General features: G+C 36.2%; 1 protein-coding gene across 4 annotated transcripts in view; it reads left to right on the top strand.

The window, feature by feature from the left end:
* Positions 1-1,549: 1,549 nt before the first annotated feature.
* Positions 1,550-24,530, top strand: part of LOC108703378 (L-threonine ammonia-lyase) — a 57,311-nt gene continuing 34,330 nt past the window's right edge. Inside the window, exons 1-7 of one of the 4 annotated variants that reach the window (XM_041571161.1) lie at positions 1,550-1,817; positions 6,811-6,837; positions 16,571-16,901; positions 17,795-17,911; positions 18,443-18,684; positions 21,596-21,761; positions 23,123-23,219. In XM_041571161.1, the coding sequence (XP_041427095.1) occupies positions 1,717-1,817; positions 6,811-6,837; positions 16,571-16,901; positions 17,795-17,911; positions 18,443-18,684; positions 21,596-21,761; positions 23,123-23,219 (1,081 nt within the window). In that variant the 5' untranslated portion in view covers positions 1,550-1,716. Of the gene's footprint in view, positions 1,976-6,810; positions 6,838-16,570; positions 16,902-17,794; positions 17,912-18,442; positions 18,685-21,595; positions 21,762-23,122; positions 23,220-24,530 lie in introns of all 4 variants that reach the window. The other 3 variants (XM_018239450.2, XM_041571163.1, XM_041571162.1) reach the window with 3 other exon arrangements.

The following is a 24,530-nucleotide window of genomic DNA, read 5'->3' as shown; positions in this document are numbered from 1 at the left end:
ACTCAGGGGCCGGACAGATCTCTCTCACACTCACACTCCATCTGACCTTATTGTATAAATAAATAGCCATTGGATATAATTGTTCTCTATGAGCACATCTGCACTTTATCATGTTCTTTATCATGTTCTTACTACTATCATATCACAATGATACACCCATCATGTCTGATGTTTAGCATTATTTTCATTTTCTGCTTATTGTATATTACAGACCTAAATGATTGATACATTACAGCAGAAACACTGAAACTTTTCATTTTCAGTCTCTGCTTTAGTGACTCTCAGCCCTTGTATAAATTCAATGACTGTGTGTCTTTTTGCAACCTCAACTACTATGTTACTATGTTACTTATTGTTATTAATAACATGCATTTATAAAGTGCCAACATATTCTGCAGTTCTGTACAATAAATGGGTTTATACATTGAGCATACAGAATTACATACAAAGCAGCAACCAATAACAATACAAGAGGTAAAGATGGGCCTGCCAAAAAGAACCTACTTAGGGGTCCAATTTAAGAACATTCTAGCCTTATGTTTGAGCATTCAGGTCCAAAAATCACAATAGTTCCTAAACTCTTGCATGGTTTTTTCCTTCGAATACCTTGGCTTTCTGCCAGGCATGTTTTTCCCCTGTGCATGTTATTTCACAAATAAAAAGCTTGCTACCTAAAAGCTGGCGAGCAGATAGCTGATGTGTTGGAAGGAAGGAACCCGAAGGTGCAAGTATTCTGAAATTGGGCCCTTAGTGTTTTTATATAGAAAGGTAATGTACCGTCAAATTATTGTAATTTTGGGAGAAGGTTTTTCGAGTGAGAGAAATACATTTTGTAGGCAAATAATTACGTTTTGTTAAATTTCTCTTTTAAAACAGACCTTTTTTTTGTCTTAGAGGAGAGAGTTGGCCAGGGTCCATGCCTTGGCTGTACTGATCCCTTATGCCAGTGAATTTAGAATTAGAAATGGCGTTTATTTTTATTAATAAAAATAATCAAAAAGGCTAGTTTTCTAAATTTTACACTTCATGATCCTGCAGTATATGATCACTCTTAACAAAGAACCCCCAATCCACATACTTTCAATATTCATTTACAGTATTTCCAAATAAACAGTATTTTGTGTATAATATGGGACAGAGTCAGAGATAGACCTTGCAAAACAAATCATATGACCAAATGGTACCAAAAGTATTGCATAATTCAAAAAATCTGGAACTTGAAATTTCAGGAAGCTATAATGCCATAGGCATCAGATCATATTAAAGGGAATATATCCCGGTAAATGCCTTGTTTCCAATTGCAGAAAATGCAGCAAACAGACTCCAATCCAAAGCTATTTTCAGGTTTTTCCTGCTACAAGATCTGAACTAGAATTTGCTTTTCAGAAAAGGTTTAAGTTGGTGCTTTAATGAACTGGGGCAGTGATGTAGAAAATATATAGCCACTAATCTCCTAAAGGCTTTATCCAATTTTACCTCTTCAGAGAACACTATAATCCTAGGCATGAGTTAAATTGGCAGAGACAGACTGGCATATGCTGTAATCTCTATATATAGTAGAAGACAACACTCCAAGCCATCTTGTTTGTGTTGAAGATTGTTGTGGTTTGAACTGCATATGTAACATCTCAACACAGTGTGCCCAAGGGAGGGGTGTAACCTCTACCTCTTGGTGGGCACAGAAGTGTGGGAGAAGAAATCAAGTGGAGGAAAATTATGAATTTTGCAGCTCAGTTCCTATATTCCAAGAAACTAAGCAACAGCGACCCTACCCAGGATTCTGAACGGGAGGAAGACACTGATCCCTTCTGGAGCAGGTTGGATAACCCATAGCTCACTGTATCTATCTAGGAGGCATGGAGAGTGACAAAGGTCTCAGTGTTCCCCAATATTCAGTCAATTTCCTTCCACCCTTGGGAGCAATAGTTGGATGTCTGCTTCACATCGCTGTGTTTGTCATAGCTGTGCTTTATAGGTAATTCCCTTAGAGTGGTTTGTTGCCTTTATTTTTGTATCTACAATATTCCAGCATGATCTGACAGTTCACTGCAGTTAACATTATCTTTATAGTTATGAACTAGAATAGTTTACTGTGCAATTTGCAGCACCCAAATGTGAGGTTATTCAAGGTCATAAGAAGTACAGTATGCCTCTAATTTCATAAAACATACAGATGTAACAGCTACTAAAATATACCATTAAACAGTATAAATATATATCTGCCTTCTGGCTCTCTGCCAGGGTCAATGATTCTCCACACCCTCTGCAAAGCAATTCAATAGTCAAACTTAACTTGACGCTTACATCTTATTTAAGAAATAAGATTAATTTTAAAACATGGTTTAGTCAAATATGACCTTAAAAAAGTATGAGCAGTGTAAGCAGTGACCTCTGCTCTAGTTACTGGTGTCCTAAGAGTAAAACAAAGGGAGGCTTTTAATGACCATCTGGTCAGCAGTTTCTGCCCTTTTCTGCAGTAAGATATTTCAGAGAAAATACTGCTGTTTTATAAACAATAATATTATAATGTACCCCATATAGTAACATTTTTTATTGGGAGCATTATAGTTTATAATACACAGTATAAAGCATATTTAAAGTTTAGTGAGAATTACTGGACTCTATTAGTATTGGACATACAAAGTTAGTCTTAAATTTAAAGCACTTTGGTGGGTACAATTATATTCTAATTTTGTCATGATGCCACCGTTTTGCCAATACACATTTTAAGCAAATACCAAAGCATTTAAAGTGAATATAATAATAATATCAATAGAGGTTAATGTACCCCTACCATGTTGTTCTGTAAACATCAAAAATAACTGTTTATGATTAGTTCACCTAAAAATGACATTTTAACATTTTATATAGTTTTTTTTTTTTTTTATATCTCTTTATTTGTATTATCAGATATCAAGCATGCATATATGGTAATAAAGTAACATTACAAATTATGATAAAACGTTATCATACAATTCTTAATGAGTTGTAACATCATGAACAGGGAATAAAGTAATACAATAAATTATAACAGTAAAGGGGAAAAAAAAAAAAAAAAAAAAGGGGGGGGAAGCATAATAACATACATCATCTTCTCTTAGTTTTGAAATCGGATTAAGTGAAGCCCAACTACACTTGCGGAGCATTATTCACAGGGTTCATGTTAACTTTAAATTTTTCCCAAGGATCCCATATTTGTTTGTGGGAGTCCAAGGAATCAGCAAGTAGGGCTGATAAGTAAGACAAAGATTGTATATAGTCAATTCTCGACTTAACTTGAGTTATAGATAAGGTGGGTGCAAGCCAATTCAAGGCTATGGACCATCTGGTTGCAGCCAATAATTGAGCAAATAGTTTGTTCTGTGGTTTAGAGAGATTTCTTGATGGAAGACAGAGTAGAGCATTCTCTGGATCTGGAGCAAGCTGAGATTCAAATATCTGGTTTGCAATCTGATATATTTCAAGCCATAAATTGTGAACAATTGGGCAAGTCCACCATGTGTGATAATAGGACCCTCTTTCTAAGCAGGTTCTAAAACATGTCCCTGGGTAATTTGCCAGGTATTTCTGTTTTTGAACTGGGGTGGTGTACCATCTCATTACAACTTTATATGCTGTTTCCTTAATACTAATATTTGGAGATATATGTCTAATCGAGTTCCAAATTGTGGACCATTTATTTGGGGATATTTGATAGCCCAAGTCCGTTTCCCACGCTCTCGAATATGAGGGAATAAGATCCGGAGGATTGTCCATTAGTAATGAGTAGACCAGTGAAATAACTCCGGCTGTGGAACTTGGGTTTCTACATCTGGCTTCAATTTATATAGTTTTTTAAGGCACTTTGTTGCCAAAATATTGTGTCCTTGCACCTAAGGTGTTGCATTGCAATGGAAAACAAAAGATTTTAACAGCATATAGAAATGGTGCCTAAAAAAATGAATAGGATGTAGTGGACAGTCCATTAATGTGCATCCTGGGTGTCAAATAAGTGAATTTGGTGTGGTTTATTTGATTATAGCTACATTGTGCACCTTGTTATATATCTGTTATGCATCTACATTACTGAGATATAACCGCTTTGCAAGAACTTTGTCTCAGGCAGCACTTTAAAAGCCTAATATTGCCCTGTCCTTGATACACTAAGCCACGATATAAGGCACAGAACGCTTCTTGCAAGGAATGCAGGTAGGTGAATGTACAACCAATGCGGACAATGCTCAACTATACCTATCTGCTTGTTGTAGTGTCCGATGCAAGGTGCTGGTCCCCCTGCCAGGGACTCACATATAACTCCAAAGAACACACGCTGCAGCACTCTGAATCTTATGACAGTGGTTTGTTGTGCCAACAAACTAGGCCTAGTGCTGCTGCGTGTGTTCTTTGCAGGTAGGTGAATGTGTCACAAAATTGGAGTTTTAATAAATTCCACTATCCTAGCTCTTATACTTATAAATAATAAATGTATTTTAGAATATTTCATCCTGGGAGAGGACAGAAAAAAATTCAAACCCATGGAAAATGCAAGTCAGACCTCATGTCACTGATCAAAGAGTTTATAAAAAAGAAAAAATCGAATTTCTTACAATGGAGGGTTTATATTGCAGCTATGAAGACAGGCTATTTAAATAATTTTTTCCTACAGAAAAGGGTGCCTTTGGGGAGAAATGATTAATGTTTATATATACATGCAAGGTCAGTAACAATTTGTTAAGATAAAATATGGTAAGTACTCCTTAAGTGACCAAAGATTATATATGAATAAGATACCCCCTAAAATCTGAAAAGGATATAATACAAATTAAAGATGATCACCACTATTCTAAGTTGAATTATGAACACATGAGTTTGGACTAAACATTTTTTACAGCAAGTTTGAGAAATAGACCTATTTGGTTAAAAACATTTTCAGATATTGTATATAACATGTCAGATCACTTCAGTACAATTAACACATGAGACCTAAATTGGATCAACCAGTTGTGAAAAAATGGTGGGCCACATTAGTTCACAGTGTTTAAAAGGGTAACATTACCTTTGTTCAACATGGGTTCAATGAATAGGGCTTGTGCCTTGTGCTTAAAGGGATCCTGTCATCAGAAAACATGTTTTTTTTAAAACGCATCAGTTAATAGTGCTACTCCAGCAGAATTCTGCACTGAAATCCATTTCTCAAAAGAGCAAACAGATTATTTTATATTCAATTTTGAAATATGACATGGGGCTAGACATTTTGTCAATTTCCCAGCTGCCCCCAGTCATGTGACTTGTGCCTGCACTTTAGGAGAGAAATGCTTTCTGGCAGGCTGCTGTTTTTCCTTCTCAATGTAACTGAATGTGTCTCAGTGAGACATGGATTTTTACTATTGAGTACTGTTCTTAGATCTACCAGGCAGCTGTTATCTTGTGTTAGGGAGCTGTTTGGGTTACCTTCCCATTGTTCTTTTGTTTGGCTGCTGGGGGAAAAAAGGGAGGGGTGATATCACTCCAAATTGCAGTACAGCAGTAAAGAGTGATTGAAGTTTATCAGAGCAGCTGCGAAATGGACAATATGTCTAGCCCCATGTCAGATTTCAAAATTGGATGTAAAAAAATCTGTTTGCTCTTTTGAGAAATGGATTTCAGTGCAGAATTCTGCTGGAGCAGCACTATTAACTGATGCGTTTTAAAAAAAACATGTTTTCTGATGACAGGATCCCTTTAACATACACTTTGCCTAATGTTTTATAAAAAGTACATTTTGGTCATTGCAAAGTAGTTAGTCAGTGCACCACCTACATAATGGACACCGGTTAATAAAATAGTCACAACAAAGAGGAAAGAGAAATGGTTCTATAGTGAAAATTGAATTATCTACCTTGTAAACATGGTGTTGTTCAGAAGAATGGTAAGTCTGCTACACCAGTTTGCAATATTTTATATGTAGGTACACCCAATCTAGATATTTTGAAGTGCCCCACATTATCTGCTGACTTTGTTAGACACCATGTAATTTATTGACTGTAGTTTTCCCTCCTGAAGAGATAAAAACATCATCAGAGCCCTAAGGTTATGGGCACACAGGGTGAAAGCTCCTGTGTATTTTTGCAGGCTGAGAGAAGCAGATCTGCTCAGTGCCACTGCTCTATGAAGTGAATCTGATAAGCCTGTTTGTGCTCACACACAGCAGAGCGGAAGCTGAGGTCAGCCCAAATACACTTATAGGAGGCATCTCCAAGCTGACCTCAGCTTCAGCTCCACTGTGTGTGAGCGCACACTGGCTGATTGGATTTAAAGTTTTATGTTCCTGTCTCTGGTGTTTCCATTTGGCAGCTCAGTGAGGCAGATGCAGGTTCTGAACTGTTACAATTTGCTACATTAATTGCTACATTTCTCAGCAGCATCTGTGGAATATTAGCAACTATTGTATCAATTCTAACAGCTGCCATTAATGAAAATCAGAGATTCTGCTCAGCAGGACAAAAGATGAAAATGTATAAACTTGTGTATTAATTTAGAACAGTTTGCAAAGTCAGTGACAACCCTCCCCCCAATCCAAGTGTAGCTTTACAAAGACATAAAAAGGTGAAAATTTAAATTTTAAGCTTCAGTATAAGAAAAGCAATCAAAAATAGAAGGTAATTATAAAAAGCCTTTTATTTCTGGTGAACTATTGGACGAAAAAAGTGTTGGAAGTTGACCAACCCCGTTAACTAAAACTCTCCACATTTGCATTTTTCTTTGCTGATTCATTGTATTATTAGTTCTGTGTATCTTATTGCATGATATAGTGCCCATCCAAATTTCCTTCCTTCCTTTACTTTGTTACAGCTGTGTCGAGAGGCTGTTACCAGACAAGTAGGTTCCTATGATTTATATATATATATTAATATGTAAATACATGTTTTTTAAACTGACTTGTATTTTCCTGCAACACTAAGGGGCAGATTTATCAAAGGTCGAGGTGAATTTTAGAATTGAAAAAATTCAAATTTCAAGCTATTTTTGTGTACTTCGACTAGGGAATAGTCCAAATTTGCAAAAAATTAGAAAATTCGAATATCGAAATTTGTCATGTACTGTCTCTGTTTCTAAAAATTCGACTTTGACTATTCGCCATCTAAAACATGCCGAATTGCTGGGCTTTGGAGTCAATTGGTGGGCTTTGAAAGGTTTTTTTGGGGAAAAACTTTCAATCGAATTTGTTTGTATGCGATATTCCTTCGATTAGAACGATTCGAAATTCGGCCAAATATGAACCTATTCGATCGAAAATGGACTTATTTGACCCAAAAAAACTTGTCGGTCGTTTTGAATTTGAACTTCAACGTTTTTTCAATTCGAAATTCGACCCTTGATAAATATGCCCCTAACTGAGGGTCTGAATAACAAGCTCTAGAACAGGGATCCCCAACCTTTTAAAGCCGTGAGCAACATTCAGAAGTAAAATGAATTGGGGAGCAACACTAGCATGATAAATGTTCTTGGGGTGCCAAATAAGGGCTGTGATTGGCCATTTGGTAGCCCCTATGTGGATTGTTAACCTACATTGAGGCTTTGTTTGGCAATACACCTGGTTTTTATACAACCAAAACTTGCCTCCAAGCCCGAAATTCAAAAATAATCACCTGCTTTGAGGCCACTGGGAGCAACATCCAAGGGGTTGGAAAGTAACATGTTGCTCACGAGCTACTGGTTGGGGATCACTGCTCTAGAACATTGATCCCCAACCAGTGGCTCACCTTGGATATTGCTCTCAGTGGCCCCAAACCAGGAGCAAATTTTTGAATAAGCAAATTTTAATTACATGAAAACTAAGTGTACTGCCAAGTAAAACTGTAGGCTGTCAATCAATGTAGGGAATAGCCAATCACATCCCTCATATATATAAACGTGTGTGTGTGTGTTTTTGCTAAGTACAATGGGAGATATTAAAAAAAAAGTAAAGCAAAGAAAGGCAATCTTAGTTTCATACTCAGCTTGGAGCTGTTGGTCAGCAACATCTGGTTCAGGGAACGATGCCAGCCCCCTAACTGGTCGATATTTTTTCTTAGAAATAATTATAACCAGACAAAGTGTGTATGTGAAAGTATCCATAGCAGGACAGTGACTTTTCACAGCAGACTCAAATTCGGCCAAATGTGTGTGTTTTTGCTAAGTACAATGGGAGATATTAAAAAAATCTAGAGCAAAGAAAGGCAAGCTTAGTTTCATACTGAGCTCAGAGTGGAGGATTATTTGGAGCTGTTGGTAAGCATCATCTGGTTCAGGGAACGATGCCAGCCCCCTAACTGGAGCGTCAGGATCATATTTAACACATGTCCTTGAAGATATTTTTACTTAGAAATAATTATAACCAGGCAAATTGTGTGTATGTGAAAGTATCCATAGCAGGACAGTGACTTTTCACAGCAGACTAGGGAGAATCTGTTCCTGGCAGTTGCAAAAAAAAAATAGTCTTTTTCAGTATCACCTTTAGATGTAAATTGAACAGCTAGTAAATATAGCACTAATAATTATTAATAATAATAATTATTTTTTATTAAAAAAAAAGTCTATATTATATAACTGGGTAATTGCAGATAAACTGTAAAAATGTACAATATTCTTAGCTCATGTGGAAAACATACAATGTGATTAAAGCACCATTTGCTGCAGACTTGCAAGGGGTTAAATACTTGATTTTACCTTTACAATACCATTATATTTTTATTAATAAGAATCAGGTATTTAAACAACTTGGAGAGGGGTTAGCCAGACAGACAAAAAAATTCAAAGGACTCAAGTATTTAGAGATTCTTCATAAAAGCTTGTTGTAAAGGCCCTCAAGTTAAAAACTTAAAATGATTGCATAAAATTGAGCTGTAACTGCATGTGTAACACTAACAGCGTCCTAAAAAGCTTATAAAGAACTTAAACTGTTGGTAGTAAATTTTGAAGAAATTGACTCCTTCTAGCACATATAGTAGCATGCAGCATGGCTTTGAAAGCAACACATTGAAGTAAAATTTGTTGCATTGGCTCCAAATGGCAGAGCAGTAAATTGAATTTATCGAGTAAGAGGCAAACCTGAGGTCTCCAGTTCCTTTTTATTGTATAAAGCATGGGAGGTTTAGCATGCTAACAGGATAAATAATCAAATTGTATACACCACCAAAACTCTTTGGAAAAATCTTTGAATGTTTGGAAATAAGTTGCATTTACAAAATGTGTAGCTGTTACACTTCAGTTCCATTAACCATTCTTTAAACAGATTGACTTGGATTGATACGTAGAGGAAAAAATAATATCATTATTCCCCTGTTGTGTATGTGTGATGTGGGCGGCATTCTTATAAACAGAGGCCCTGCCTATAAGAAGAATATTCTGTGTAAAGCTAACCCTTTCCTGCCTCCACTAAATGTGTTATCAATTATTTCCCCTTGTCATTTCTTCCATTCCTGTTGTAGCTGCCTCTGTAAGTAAAAGAAAGAGAAGCTAAAATACAGTAATTACATTTGTATTAAAAGGTTTACATGTAAGAAAAGTCGACATAAAATAGAAAGGATTAGATCTTTAACACAAAGGCTGTTACCGTGGATAGAGAGGTCATCAGAGGATCAGCCAAGCAGATAAGACGTAGAGCATCACGGCATTAATAGGAGAACAGCAATAGTGGGAAAGGCAGAAAGCACAGTTCAGCTTAGAGCACTAAGCAAGGTTAACTAAAAGGGCTAACCACAAATTCATTCTGCTGAGATGCTGAGCAACAAAGCTGCAAAATTTGAAAGAAGGTAACACAGGGTATGAGATAGTGTAACACTAAGGGGCAGATTTAATAAGGGTCGGAGTAAAAAGTTGAATTCAAATTATCAAATTTTTTTTGGGTCAAAACTCTCAAATTCGAATTGTGAATTATCCAAACTCGATTCGAGTTTTAATTCGAATTTCTAGATTTATCATACTCTGGCCCTTTAAGAACTCGAATACGACTATTTGCCACCTAAAACCTGCCGAATTACTGTATAAGTCAATGGAAGAGGTCCAGGGATCAATTTGATGATATTTGTAGCCTTCCTGACTCTCGAGTTTTTTTCGGAGAAAAAACACGAATAAAGTTTTTTAAATTCGAGTTTGATTTGAGTTTTCCGGTCATTTCAATTAGTTTGAGTTTAAAACATTTGGGGGCAGATTTACATAGGGTCGAATATCGAGGGTTAATTGACCCTCGATATTTGACTGCCGAATGTAATTCCTTCGACTTCGAATATCAAAGTCGAAGGATTTACCGCAAATATCGAAGGATTTTAATCCATTGATCGAAAGATTTTTCTTCGACCAAAAAATTGATAGAAAGCCTATGGGGACCTTCCCCATAGGCTAACATGGCACCTTGGTAGGTTTTAGGTGGCGAAGTAGGGGATCAAAGTTTTTTTTAAAGAGACAGTACTTCGACTATCGAATGGACGAATAGTCAAATGATTTTTAGTTTGAATCGTTCGATTTGAAGTCGAAATCGAAAGTCGAAGTAGCCAATTCGATGGTTGAAGTAGCCAAAAAAAACATTCGAAATTCGAAGTTTTTTTTATTCTATTCCTTCACTCGAGCTAAGTAAATGGGCCCCTTGATGTTATTAATACATTTCGACTTGGGAGTTTAGGGAAGTTTAAAGAAAACTCACATGAATTCTAAATTCAACATTTGATAAATGTGCCTCCCCGACAATACATTTGGATAAAAGCTGCATTTAGGAAATGTAGTTAAAAATGTACAGTTTCACTTTTTTATTTGGTCAATACTTCCCTTCACGAACAATGTCGATGGGGCTGCATGGTAGCTAAAGTTATGCATCTAATGACATTTTAAAATGCAGTTGTCGTCCATTGGGTATTGAGGTGCATGAATTCACCTTGGACATACAATGAACAAATAGTAACAAAATGCAGAACTTTGCTTTGATACACACACACACACTGTCACGATTGGCACCCTATATCCAGAACAAGTGCTAGGCTCCCTGGACTCAGCTCCACATCTGCCTGTAGCTGCCGGCCTTCACTTCGGGAAGAGCCCTCCGCTAATCGGATGCCGCCAGGTCTTAATAAGAGAGGAGTCTAGCAAGGGTTCTGGACAAGCAAAGGGGCAAGATTGTTTACCAAGGATTTTTGACGGAATAGCGTGGTCAGACAGGCTGGGTTGGTACAGACAGAAAGAGAGAGAGAGGGGTGAGTGTGGGGGTAACTCAGCAGAATGAGAGGGGAAAGGATAAAAGAGGACAGTTAATAAAGTGAGGCAGAGGGTTATTAGAGACACACTCACACACACAGTTTGTCAGACCTTCTTACACACAGTTACTCTTACACACACACATTAACACTAAGGGGCCGATTCACTATGGGCTGAATATCGAGGGTTAATTAACCCTCGATATTCGACTAAGAATTAAAATCCTTCACCTTCGAATATAGTAGTCGAAGGATTTAGCGCATATAGTTCGATCGAACGATCGAAGGATTTTAATCCAACGATCGAAGGAATATCCTTCGATCAAAAAAAGTTAGCCAAGCTTATGGGGACCTTCCCCATAGGCTAACATTGACTTCGGTAGCTTTTAGATGGCGAACTAGGGGGTCGAAGTTTTTTTTAAAGAGACAGTACTTCGACTATCGAATGGTCGAATAGTCGAACAATTTTTACTTCGAATAGTTTGATTCGAAGTCGTAGTCGAAGGTCGAAGTAGCCCATTTGATGGTCGAAGTAGCCCAAAAAAAACTTCGAAATTCTAAGTTTTTTACCTTCGAATCCTTCACTCGAAGTTAGTGAATCGGCCCCTAAGGGGCAGATTTATCAAGGGTCGAATTTCGAAGTTAAAAATACCTTGAAATTCTACCATCGAATTGAAATACTTCGACTTCGAATATCGAAGTTGAAGTTTTTTTTTCAGCAAATTTTGGTATCCTGCGGTCGAAGTAAAATCATTCGATCGAACGATTAAATCCTTCTAATCGAATGATTCAAAGGATTTCAGAGATCGATCAAATGATTTTACTTCGACTTCCAAAAACGTAGAAAAATGCTCTAGAAGGTCCCCATAGGCTAACATAGCACTTCGACAGGTTTAATTTGGCGAAGTATTGAAATCAAAGTTTTTTTTAAAGAGACAGTACTTTGATTATTGAATGGTCGAATATTTGAACGATTTTACTCCGATTTTACTTCAAAGTCGTAGTATCCTATTCGATGGTCGAAGTATCCAAAAAATTACTTCGAATTTCGAATTCCCTCAAATTCACTCCGACCCTTGATAAATCTGCCCCTAACAGTTCATTTTACACACAGGCATAGATACACACAAAGACACACACACACATACAGTATATATTTAAACTGGCATTCACATTTCAAGTTCAACACAACAGATTCGCCCTCTACTCTGATTCTCTCAATCGTCACACAGGAAGTTGTCTCACAGAGGGAAGAGGAGCTAAATCCCAACTGCTGCTCTTAGCAGTAGAATGGGTATTGGGATGTTCCATTATTTTAAGGGGTGCTAACCATAAGATGTAAGCCTTTTATAATCTTATTGCAGGTTTAATGGTAATGGCAGGCTTAATGGTAATTTTAAGAAATGTGTTCATATAAAAAAGAACAAAACAAAAAAAATATACATATGGCAAGTACAAGTCCAGGGGGTGGGGCAAGTGCCCCCCCTGCCCCTATCTGTGGACGAATTGCAGTATAATCACGGCTCCGCACACACTTCATAATCAGCAGGTTATTTATTGTTATTTTCACCACACATCAACGTTTCGGGGGGTTTTCACCACCCTTCATCAGGATAAAACACCCAAGTAACACAAACCCTTATAAGTGCAATGCTCCTCCTTCTATTCCCATGATGCAACTTCTGGTTAACCCTTTATATGGGTTAAAACTTTATACATTTCTATTAGTGATATTTACTCTTTTCCATCCTTATTCTCATATATCATCAGTGTTATACAATAATTTAAATCACACACATAAATGTTAAGTTATATAAATAGTATAAAACGTTTATAAAAAATATGAAAGTGCATTAGTGCCCATTACTCACTATCGGTGACCACATTAATTTTCTCTAACCACCACCCATTTTGATAGTCCTCACATGGATATTTCTCATCTAAAACAAAAAATGGAAAAGACACAAAAATCTTAAACTTTTATAATTAAAAGCATATTAAAAGCATTGTGCGTTATCTTATAAAAAGCATGTCAAGCTGAAATTCTCATTTAGACCTCCCGGAGTTAATGTCTTAAGTTGCCAAATCCAGAAGGCCTCTCGCCTCAATAAAAAATTTTTTACATCATTTTCTACATCTTTCCTCACTACCTCCAGTACCTGCCATCTCAATTGAGCAACATTGTGTCTCATCTCGAAGAAATGTTTCGCCAATACTGTTTCTTTATTGTATTTCTCCTTTCCTTTCTTCCTATCAGTGTCAGTATTCCCTTCCTTTTCTTCTGGTTTGAAATTCCTTATTACACTCTTATGTTCGTTCAATCTCGTTCTCACCGCCCTGGAGGTCTGACCAACATAACATAACCCACAAGGGCATTTTAACAGGTATATAACACGCTCCGAGATGCAGGTTGCGAAATGCTTTAATTTTATATCATGCCCTTGGCTCGGATGCTTGCAAATTTCTCCTTTGATGATCCCATTACAGTGGCCACAATTATAACATGGGAAAGTTCCCACCCTGTTATATACTGGTTTTTGCATTGGTTTCCTTCTAAAATCCGTTTTTACTAGTCCATCTGCTATAGTCTTTCCTCTCCTATAGCTAAACAGTGGTTTCTCTGTGAACAATTTACCATAGATTTTATCTTTTTGTAAAATTGGCCAATGTTGTGTTATTACTTTCCTAAGTAGGGTTGAATGGGGCCCATATGTCGTTACACATACCACATTTTGCTTCTTAGGGGTTTTATCCTTATCCCTTACTTTCAAAAGGTTGTCCCTATCCATATCTAGGACATCCTTTTTAACCCCTTGCAGATCGTGTTTATTATATCCCCGTTCATGAAATTTTCTCACCAGATCATCAGCTTGCTGTTCATATAGTTCATCCGAGGATGTAATACGTCGAGCCCTGATGAATTGGCTCTTGGGTAGTCCCCCAGTGACCCCCCTTGGGTGAAAACTGTTTTTATGCAATAAGTTATTCTTATCTGTGGGTTTTTTAAATAAATCAGTATGGAAGCCCCCATCAATCAATGTCACTTGTACATCCAAATAATTTACTATCAACGGACCCTCACACATAGTGAATTTTATGGTAGTGTGGACGGTATTCAGGTATGCGTGGAACTCAGACAGTAAAGCTGGTGGACCTGTCCATACCATGAAAATATCGTCCACATACCTTTTCCATACTGCTATGTGGTGCTTGTAGACCGGATGACTCAGTACAAATAAATGCTCAAAGTTATGCATGAAAATATTTGCATAGGCCGGAGCCATATTAGCTCCCATACTGGTGCCCTGTACTTGTAGATAAAAATCTGAGTCAAACCGGAAGTAATTTCGCTTCAAAATAAAATCCAAGCACTCACAAAGAAAATTCACTTCATGTGATGGTACTTTATCCTCCAGAAGGTACTCCCTACAGCATTCTATTCCCTCATCGTGTATTATTGAGGTGTACAAATCCTTCACATCAATTGTACAGACAATAGGTGATGGTGGCAGTAACGGCGTTTCTCTAAGGGAGTTGAGAAATTGTGTGGTATCTTTCAAGCAAGTGTCCAATTTAGGTATAATCTCCTGCAAAAAGGTGTCTACATATATTGCCAATGGTTGTAAGAGTGAGTCTACCCCCGACACTATGGGTCTACCCGGTGGGTTGACTAAAGTCTTGTGTACCTTGGGAAGGAGATAAAAGATCGGTACCCTAGGGTTTTCTTTCAGTAGCAAGGCTTCTATTTCTGGGGTAATAATCCCTGTCACACATGCATCATTTAAGAATATCTGTATATCCGTTCTCAACCTTGCAGTGGGATCATTACTTAATTTAAGGTAGTGGTCCGAGTTTGAGAGCTGTCGTTCCACCTCCCCTAAATAATCCTTAGTATTAAGGACCACCTATCTGTGGACGCCCATGGGGGGAGCACTCACGAGAGGAGTGGAGCCACCATACTGTATTTATACATCAGTAAGCCATTAGCATTAGACAGTCAGGTTGGCCAAACAGTCAGGTATAGGAACTTCAAGTAACAATTACAAAAGCAGAATTTTCAGAAAAAAATGATCAACGTGACCTATAGGTTACTTTAAAGGGGTTATTTACTAAAACCCTGAATTTTTCTGGACTGGTTTTTAAAGGGGAAAACTCAAATTTTTCGCTAAAAGTACAAATCCAAAAATACTCCATCTGAAACCTGTCGAAGTTATGTAGAAGTTAATGGCAGATGCCCTTTTACAATTGGAAAATATCATGATCTGCTCTAGGTTTTTTATACAATAATCAATAATTATTTGTGGTTTTCTGCTCAATGTGAAAAATTATGAGTTTTCAGGCGTCAAACAGGCCCAGCCTTGCAATCTGTGGGTTCTGGCAAATGCCAGAGGGGCTGCTGTAAGTTGCCATAGACAGGCACTATTTATTGGGCTGGTGAGGTGCTGTTTGGGCCTCTGTGTAGCTGAAATGCCAGCGTCTATTTTGAATCTCAGTCCAGACGTGGCGTCAAATCTGAAAAATTTGTACAGTATTTTTCCTCACAAAGTTTTTGAGTTATTTTATTGATAAATAAGGTAAAATTGTGGATGGGAGTTTGGTTGAATTTGTTTTAATAAAATAATGAGAAAAAAAATCGAGTTTTAGTAAATAACCCCCAAAGTCATTTTACATTCTATATAACAAAGTAAAATTTCAGGGCACAAAATGAACTTATTTTAAAAATGTACTTATTTTTAAGTTTACTTTCCCTTTCAGCCCAGTTTATCTTATGTTATGGTGTGATTTTCTCCAGGACTGTGTTTTCTCTCTATGTGACACTATGAGAATTTTGTGATGTTTGTTCCCACTTGCTCTAAATCATAAAGATAACCCAAACCTGCCATCTGTATACCATCTGTATAAGTTTTTGAGTTCTTTTCAAAATATTTGTTTGCTAGTATTTGTTTGCTTTTTCCATATATAGTATCAGCATGAGCAGTATGTGTCTAACAAGTCAAGAACCATAGTTGTTCCCACTCATGTACTTTATACAGTATATAATGTATATATGCAGAAGTTTTGTGCACACAAAATGAAATGGCCTTATGCTTCTACTTATAAGTACAGAAAAACTGAAGATGATCCATTCTTTTGAAAGGGCTGTATATACTGTTCTGAATATAGTTATTGTATAATCTTTGATCTTTTACTCTATTTTTCAAAGCAGAATTGTTGAAACACTTTTTTTGCATGTCTCTATGCATATTTCTGGTTTTGTACTGCAAAGCTTTGTGTATTGAAGGGGATTTATTTTAATCGGTGACCTTTTTAAATAACTAAAAAGAAAAAAAACTTACAAGACTATAAATGTAGGGAGATAAGGCTTTGTCTGTGCTTGCTTCTATCAGAGGTGAAGATGCAACCAAAAAACAAGATTCAAACCAACAGCATGGCCAAAAGAATGGTCAAGCTCAAAGTGACTACAATGCACCGCGTCCATTACCCATCAACCCTGAAAGACTGAAGGACTTTGTAGAAGAAGAATATCTAAATGGGGACTTGACCACATGGGAAATGAAAGTGGCAAACCCTGGGGACCAGCTTAAAGAAGCTATTGAAAGTGTTACTCCAAAGATTATAAAAAAAAGTGTGAGACCAAAGAATGAATTTCTGCGATTTGAGGATATCAGTGCAGCTGCCTTCAAAATCCAAAGTGGAATCCAAAAAACTCCCTGCATGGTATGGAGTTAAATGCCTTTTGCATTATTCATTGCCACTGCATATAGTATGCAATTTTCATTTTCATAGAAATGTATATGCTATGAATAAAACTACTATAATTTTTAGCATTTTCCATAAAATCATATTTCCTAGCCTTTCAGTATTTCCAGAAAGAGAGCATTTTAGCAGATAAAGCAACACAATAAGTATCTAATGAGTACTCACTGTACTACAGTGTACTAACAGTGTATACATTCTCACACATATATGCTCCAAAGTCTAACTGCTTGATACTAATATTGACCAGGTGAGGAAATTATTTGCTCCCATTGGCATTATGCAACTTGATAAGAATATAAATATTCCTAAAGGTAAACTTTTATTAACCTTCCTATAATAGGGTAGAGAAAAGTGTGTATCAGCACAGTAGAATATGAAGATTACATTGAAGTCAGTGTCCTCTTATACACATTACCTATGGCATACCTGTAAGGAGGTTTCCAACCCCATATTTGCACATATTACAAAGGGCCAAAAACCTTGTACCAGTATGGTCACATTATATGCATCTAGAGTTTTGTACAAAATTAGTGGTGGTGCAATAATGCTCATATTGTTGGAAAACATGTTGTCTTTGTTTATTTTTACTTTTAACACTGTGGCTACTGCTACTGTCTCATTACCATGTCTTCGACTAAATATCTATTTAGTTGAAGATCTATCCTGTTTTAGTACAACTTAAAAGGACATGAAAGATACTGTGTACCGGGTGATTTTTCTGCACTTGCAAATGTCTGTTATAGTGAATAGAGGAAGAAATAGAGACTGGTTTTAACTACAGTAATGGCACTTAACATTTGTGTGCCTCACATATTCTGTAATGGCAACATATTCATCATTTTTTTTTCCAGTTTTCAAGGCTTTCAAAGCAGTTTGGTATCGACATATACCTGAAAAAGGAGTATCTTCAGTATACAGGGTCTGTAAAGGAGAGAGGTGTCCTCTACCTGCTAACTTCTCTGCCCCAGGTAAAGCTGCATATAAATATTGACACATTTTGCTGGCAAATATCACAGGCTATGATAGAATGAAGCAATCTGCTAGATAAGGAATTCTTGTTGCAGTTTAAAGTATAGGGACTGGAGGTCTCCTACATTTACTAATCAAAAACAAATAATTTATAGGAAATCAAGGTTAAATACATTTTTCACAATAAAATTGGGAGACTAGTATGGTGGCTACAGTTGTCCATAAATTTCACATAGTGACTTAAAGAGATTTTTCTTCTATAGGCAAATATTTCACCAAAGACAAAGCAGTCTTTCTCCTAACTCTGATCTCATTGCAGAAGCCTCCATTCGTAGTGTCAGTTCCTGAGGCTACCTGGAGTTTCTGGAACATGGATAATGTCTGTAAACTATGCAGAATATGCTAGTTAGCCCTATATAAATAAACAATAATAATGATAAAAATAATAGGTATATATACATTAATTTGCAAAACTGATGATCTTTAAAATACATTGTCCAATGACTTATTCTAAGTTCTTGTGCCAACAGGATCAGCAAAGGAAAGGTGTGATTGTCGCTACAGACAGTAACTTTGCCTTGGCTGTGGCTTTTCATGCTTCAGAGCTACAAATACCTGTATTTGTCATAATGTCAGCTGGAACCTCCCTAGGCCGGGTCAGAATGTGCCGTGACTATGGTGCCATGGTTATATTATTTGGTCCAACGGCTCGGGATGCACAGAGCCATGCAAGGAGATTAGCTCAAGAGAATGGATACCTGTATGTAGAGGAGTAAGTACCAGGATCCTAATGTTGCTAAGTCATTCATTCATCAAACATAAAAGGAAGCCAACCTGCACTCAATATGTATTGGCCATTTGCTGTTTTTAAACTACTAATCCTAACATGTCTCAGCAATTCTGATTGATGTTTTGGAGAGGCAGAAGAGCCATAGGTTGAGTGGACCAACTTTACAATTTCAGCCATCAATTTTGTCTCTTTCCTAAGTAACAGACCTACAGTATATTAAAACACCAATCTAAGTTGTTCTATGAAAGAAAATGTACTTCATTATTAAAAAATATGTTGGTAAATGTTTCCATGCTTTTAAATTTATGTTATAGAGACCATTATATTATATATTGTATTATATTAAATGTAATAATAATAAACATGTAACACATACAATATATACTGCCTTCCTATAATAAGCATCCATATAATATGATAATTTCCAGATAATATCATAAAGAGTCTAGCCAATGTTTAATCAGATATACCTCACTGTAACCCATCCCCCAGCTATTTAAGGTGAGAATACAGCTGCTTGTTTTGCTTTCTTTCTATTGGTTTACTACAGGGATGCTGAAGCATAGTATTCTCACTATGGAGTAATGGATCATTGTCCTGAAACTTGAAACTATGATTTGGGTCACAAAATGAATCTGAACAATTTATTCTTAAATATTCTTAAAGTTAATCTTGAAGGTCAATTAAGGTACAATTAGGGGTGAACGCATACTTCTTGTCCTGTATATTCTATGATGTATGTCTGACTGGCTGATACAGCAATGCTTGTATATATATATATATATATATATATATATATATATATATATATAGATATATAGATATATAGATATATATATATATATATATATATATATATATAAATATATATATATATATATATATATATATATATATATATATATATATATATAAATCCTTGGTAATACTTGCACTAAATGGTTAATGTCACACATGCTGGCGCTTGGCCTTTCCTTTCTTGATCACATGACTCTATCTGGGGCACTTGATGACATTGAGTGTTTTTCCCTTTTTCTACTTAAAGGGTACATTATAAAACATTCAGTGTCTTGATAATGGTCCTACAGGTGGACCGAAACGTTGACCTGTTTTAATGTAACAAAATAAACATCATATGTTTTAAGTAAATCCCAGTGTGCACTCATGCCTTCTTGATACATATATATATATATATATATATATATATATATATATATATATATATATATATATATATACAGTATATATACTGTATATATACCTTATAATAAGCTTATAGGAGGCCTGACCAAATGCTGGATATCAAAGTGGTGCTTGATTTAAAAAAGTCCAATAAATTATGTTTATGTTATGTTTTAGCATCATATTGTGTCAATGGAGACTGGAACACAAGTACCGGTTTTATTGCTACAAAGATATAGACCAAACACTAATAAATACCCTTTAAGCAAATATAATTTCTGTGTGGTATCATTAGGACATTGCCATAAAATAAGGACTCTCTAAAAAACCAAGCACAATATAGTTTGCCTGCCTCACTAGTAACATTAACTTTCATCCTTCACATTCCTAACCAATGGGAAACACCTGTCAAACCTCAAGGGGCATTAACATCTGTACTGTTTAACATATGTTTCTAAAGCAGAAAACTTCAGACTAAGAGAACATTATTTGTTTAAAGCATCATGGGGCTGAAATGTAGATGGTCTGGGAAGGAGCAGTCTGTGCTTGTGATTGTCTATACAAATAGCCCATCTCTTTGAACAGACCAAGGAATCCTGGCAAGTCTGAAAAACATTAGAATTATTGTATATAAAGTCAAACACAGTGTTAAATGCTGTAGGATGATAAAACATGTTTGGGCAATGCATTATATTAAAATAAAGATGTAATACCCAAGATACATACAGTATTTGAACTCTTGGGCAGCCCAAGTCTAAAAAAAGCTGAAGTGTGAGTCAATGTGATTTTAATTAACCTGTCTGCCTTTTCTCCTTCAGAGATGTTAGGAAAAGTTTTTGTAATCCATGGCGGAATGCCTCTACTAGGTTGGAGTTTCACTACCAAAAAGGGTCAGCTGTCTATTATGTAAACATTATGTGTTTTCAAACTCCTACCCATTTGCACTTGTAGCATTTTATAGTCCTAATCACTTCAGGCATCTTAGGCTAGTGCCACAGGGTGGCTGAAAACCGCTAGGTTAGGCTGATTTCTGCCCTACCACAGGCTGTAGTCTCCTCTCTCTTCAGCACTTAATCGGCTTGTTGCGAACAGACATCGTCAGATTTTGTATCAAAATGCAGACACTCACAGTTCTTTGTTGAAACTTGCTGAGTTTGTTCTCACAGAGTTGATTCAATGCCAAAGAGAGAGGAGACTACTGCCCGTGGTATGGTAGAAAAATTCCGGTCGAGATTTAGAATTAAAATAGGCCCTTGCATTTCAGATACACAGAGACCCAATCAGCCCACATAGACCCCCAAACAGCCCCCACCAGCTCACTAAACACTGACTTTCCATAAGACCTTATAGCAGCCCCTCTGGCATTTGCCAGAACCCACAGATTGCCAGTCCAGGCCTGGCACAATTCAGCCAGCTGATTTCCCCTAGTTGGCTTTGGCCACCATGTGGCCCTATCCTAAAAGGTTTAAAAACACTTATACTTTACACCAGAATAGTTGCTTATGACAGTACATACAATAATACATTATTCCCATTCAGAATAAGCAGATTTGCATTTGCTAATCTTATCATTATATGTTCTAAGACATACGTCTACTATGTAACAATGACAATATGTTCACCATGTTTTTTTTTTTCATTTCTTTTTTTTGCAAATGTCTTGGCCCAAAACAAAAACTGATTTATAAACCATTGTTCTTTTTCTGCCAAGGGAGGATAGTGCTGACTACCTTGCTGGTCTGGGCACTGTGGGTCTAGAGATATATGAGCAAGTTCCCAATTTGGATGCAGTTATATTCCCAGCAGGAGGGCACTGTGGTTTGTTGGCTGGGTCAGCAGCTGCCCTGAAACACCTGAACCCAAAAATCAGAGTGATTGTAAGTATACACAACAATTCTTAGATTTCCATTTCCATTTGCTTTATAACACTACTGCATTCTGTTCTTTAAAACACTGTTCTTTTTATAAGTCTTATGCACCATATATATAATGCTCTTTACTGCCAAATCATCCTTTCACTTTTAAGATATGTCCAGTTTTCTTATATTACTGTTCATTCCTTATATTGGGTAGACAATTAATTACTCTTACTTTTATTTGGTTTCAATGCCATATGTGCTTTGAAATCATCTGTATACAATAGGTCTCATTAATTGTCCTGTAAGGACTTGTTTGTTTAAATATAATTCATATAATGTAAGCCTCAAATATAGTGATGGGCGGATTTATTTGTCAGGCGCGAAATTCGCGATTCACCGCCAGCGAATAAATTTGCGAAACGCCCTCGAAAATTCGCCGGCGTCAAAAACAATTTTTCGCCGTATATCCGAATTTTCGAAAATTTTCCGGAGAAGCGAAACGGCACAAATTCGCCCATCACAACTCAAATATTCTGCAAAAATATTTTTATGTGTACTTTGTAATGTTAGAACGTATCATTGTAATGATGCTTCACTCTCTGTCACATAAAAATCCCAACTGAGAACACCTATATTAACCTTGATTTTATATACAGATCACCCATTCAGTAGCATGCATGACGTGAGCAGTGATGTCATGCATCGCCACCTCAGCTGTATAGAGAGAGTGGGTTCATCAGTGAACAGCATGGTGATAGTTTAGCTTCAATTTAATCATAAACCGAAACCGATTTTCATAGTCACTTTGGAATTTTCTTCCATTTATATTGTTTATATTATCACAGAACTAATTTGTGACTTATAACATTCTCATATTTAAGTGCAGTGAGTGTATTATCTCACCTTCCTCTCTCTATATAAAATATTTATTAAACATATTTTGGTCTTTACAGACCTTGAAAAATATTTGTAGAGACAGAAATGTTACTGTAATAAATATTTTAATATATTTTTTATATTTTTTATATTTTTATATTGAGTAAGGCCTGTGAGTGTTAATTTTATTATATATATATATATATATATATATATATATATATATATATATATATATATATATATATATATATATATATATATATATACTGATTATATAATATATAAGCTGAGTGGAGTAAAGTAGTCAATTCACTCACTTACACTTTGTTCACTGCCACAAACACACACAATATATAAAACAAAAAGGTCTGGATTTTCATTGAGTAATGGATTTTTACTTTACATGTGTAAACACACATATAGTAGGTATAAAAACCCTAAAGAGAGTGCTTAAGTGGTTGTTGTCTTTGATTGTATCTCAATGTTGATCCATTTTCTAGGGTGTCGAGAGTGAGAAATTTCCCATTGTACAACAGTCATTGAAAGCAGGACACTGTTCAACAGAATATGACTGCATAACGCATCCCCTGTATGGAGGTAAACATGTTTTAACTTCAAAAATAATTTAAATTCCTTTCCTATCAAATCTGAGATATATTTTGTTTTACCTATAAATTAGATACTTCACAGTGATCTAAACATTGCATGTGAAGCTATGTGTTAAGTACATTGAAAACCAAAAGGTGTTCAAAACTTAAAAGCCATGATACAAGGATAGCAAGAATTGCTAGGGTTTTAAATGCAAGTTATAGCAAACAACCCCGTGATTTCTTTGTGAAAGATTAGGCTGAATATTTAACTGAATCTGAACCCTAATTGCATATGCAAATTAGGAAAAGGAGGGAGGGTAGTTTAAAAAATGTTGACTTCCTTGTTTTTGTGGTGAAACGTCATGTGATTGTTTTGGATTAGCATTCAGTTTGGCCAGGCACTTGGATTCGGCTGAAATCCTGCTGAAAAAGGCTGAATATTGGATAAATCCCTAACCAAATCCTGGATTTGGGTTAATTCCTAGTATGAAGAAATAAAACTTCCAGTGGAGAAAATCTGACATGTGACAGTAGCCTAAGGGCAATGGCATACAAGTTGGTTGCAGGTATTTTGCTGTCCATATGATTACGAGCTTGAAGGACAAAATGCTCAACATTGCCCCTCCATTGCTCTGAATGGTAATAGCCTGGGCTCAGCCAGTATGCAGGTGATTATTATGACTTGAAAACATGCCAATGATCATTTCAAAGCTATAATGACCTGCATGACCTGCTCAGGGCAATGAAGGAACAATTTTGAGTAATTTGCAACCTAGAAGCAAAACTGGAAATTATACAGGAAGCAAAATGTTTGCAATTCTACCTTTGCCTTAGCCTTAAGACTAATGTCAAACACCAAACTGCCTAATTTTACCTAAGTTAAAATCCCCCACATGTGGGTAGTGACAGGTAGATACATTCATGTCACTATCTGCATGCTCAAGCTAAATCATAAAGTTTTGGTATTTTCACCATCAGCAGTTTTTCACCTGGAAGAAACCAGAAAATGTGACAAAAGGGCTATGGCTAAAGGCACACAGTGTTTTGATTGCTGCTACCCTTGGTGGTCAAAATGTCCCATCTGTTACAATTCTTGAAACAAGTAAATAAAAAACACCCTATTAAACGACCACAGAGCAGTTACATGCTACAGGTGTCTAAATGATTGTGTCTTTTTCTGTTTATGTCCCTTTGTCTTTCTCTCCCATTGTTAAAGGGAATCTAAAATTAATAAATAATATTGCATGTACTGCACATAAACCTAAAAAGAAGCATATATGCAATGTACTTCAATTAGAAATTTTGTACCATTTCTTTA

The sequence above is a fragment of the Xenopus laevis genome, chromosome 7S (assembly GCF_017654675.1).
Source record: "Xenopus laevis strain J_2021 chromosome 7S, Xenopus_laevis_v10.1, whole genome shotgun sequence".
Classification (NCBI taxonomy): Eukaryota; Metazoa; Chordata; class Amphibia; order Anura; family Pipidae; genus Xenopus; species Xenopus laevis.
This window is presented reverse-complemented; position numbering and strand designations above follow the sequence as displayed.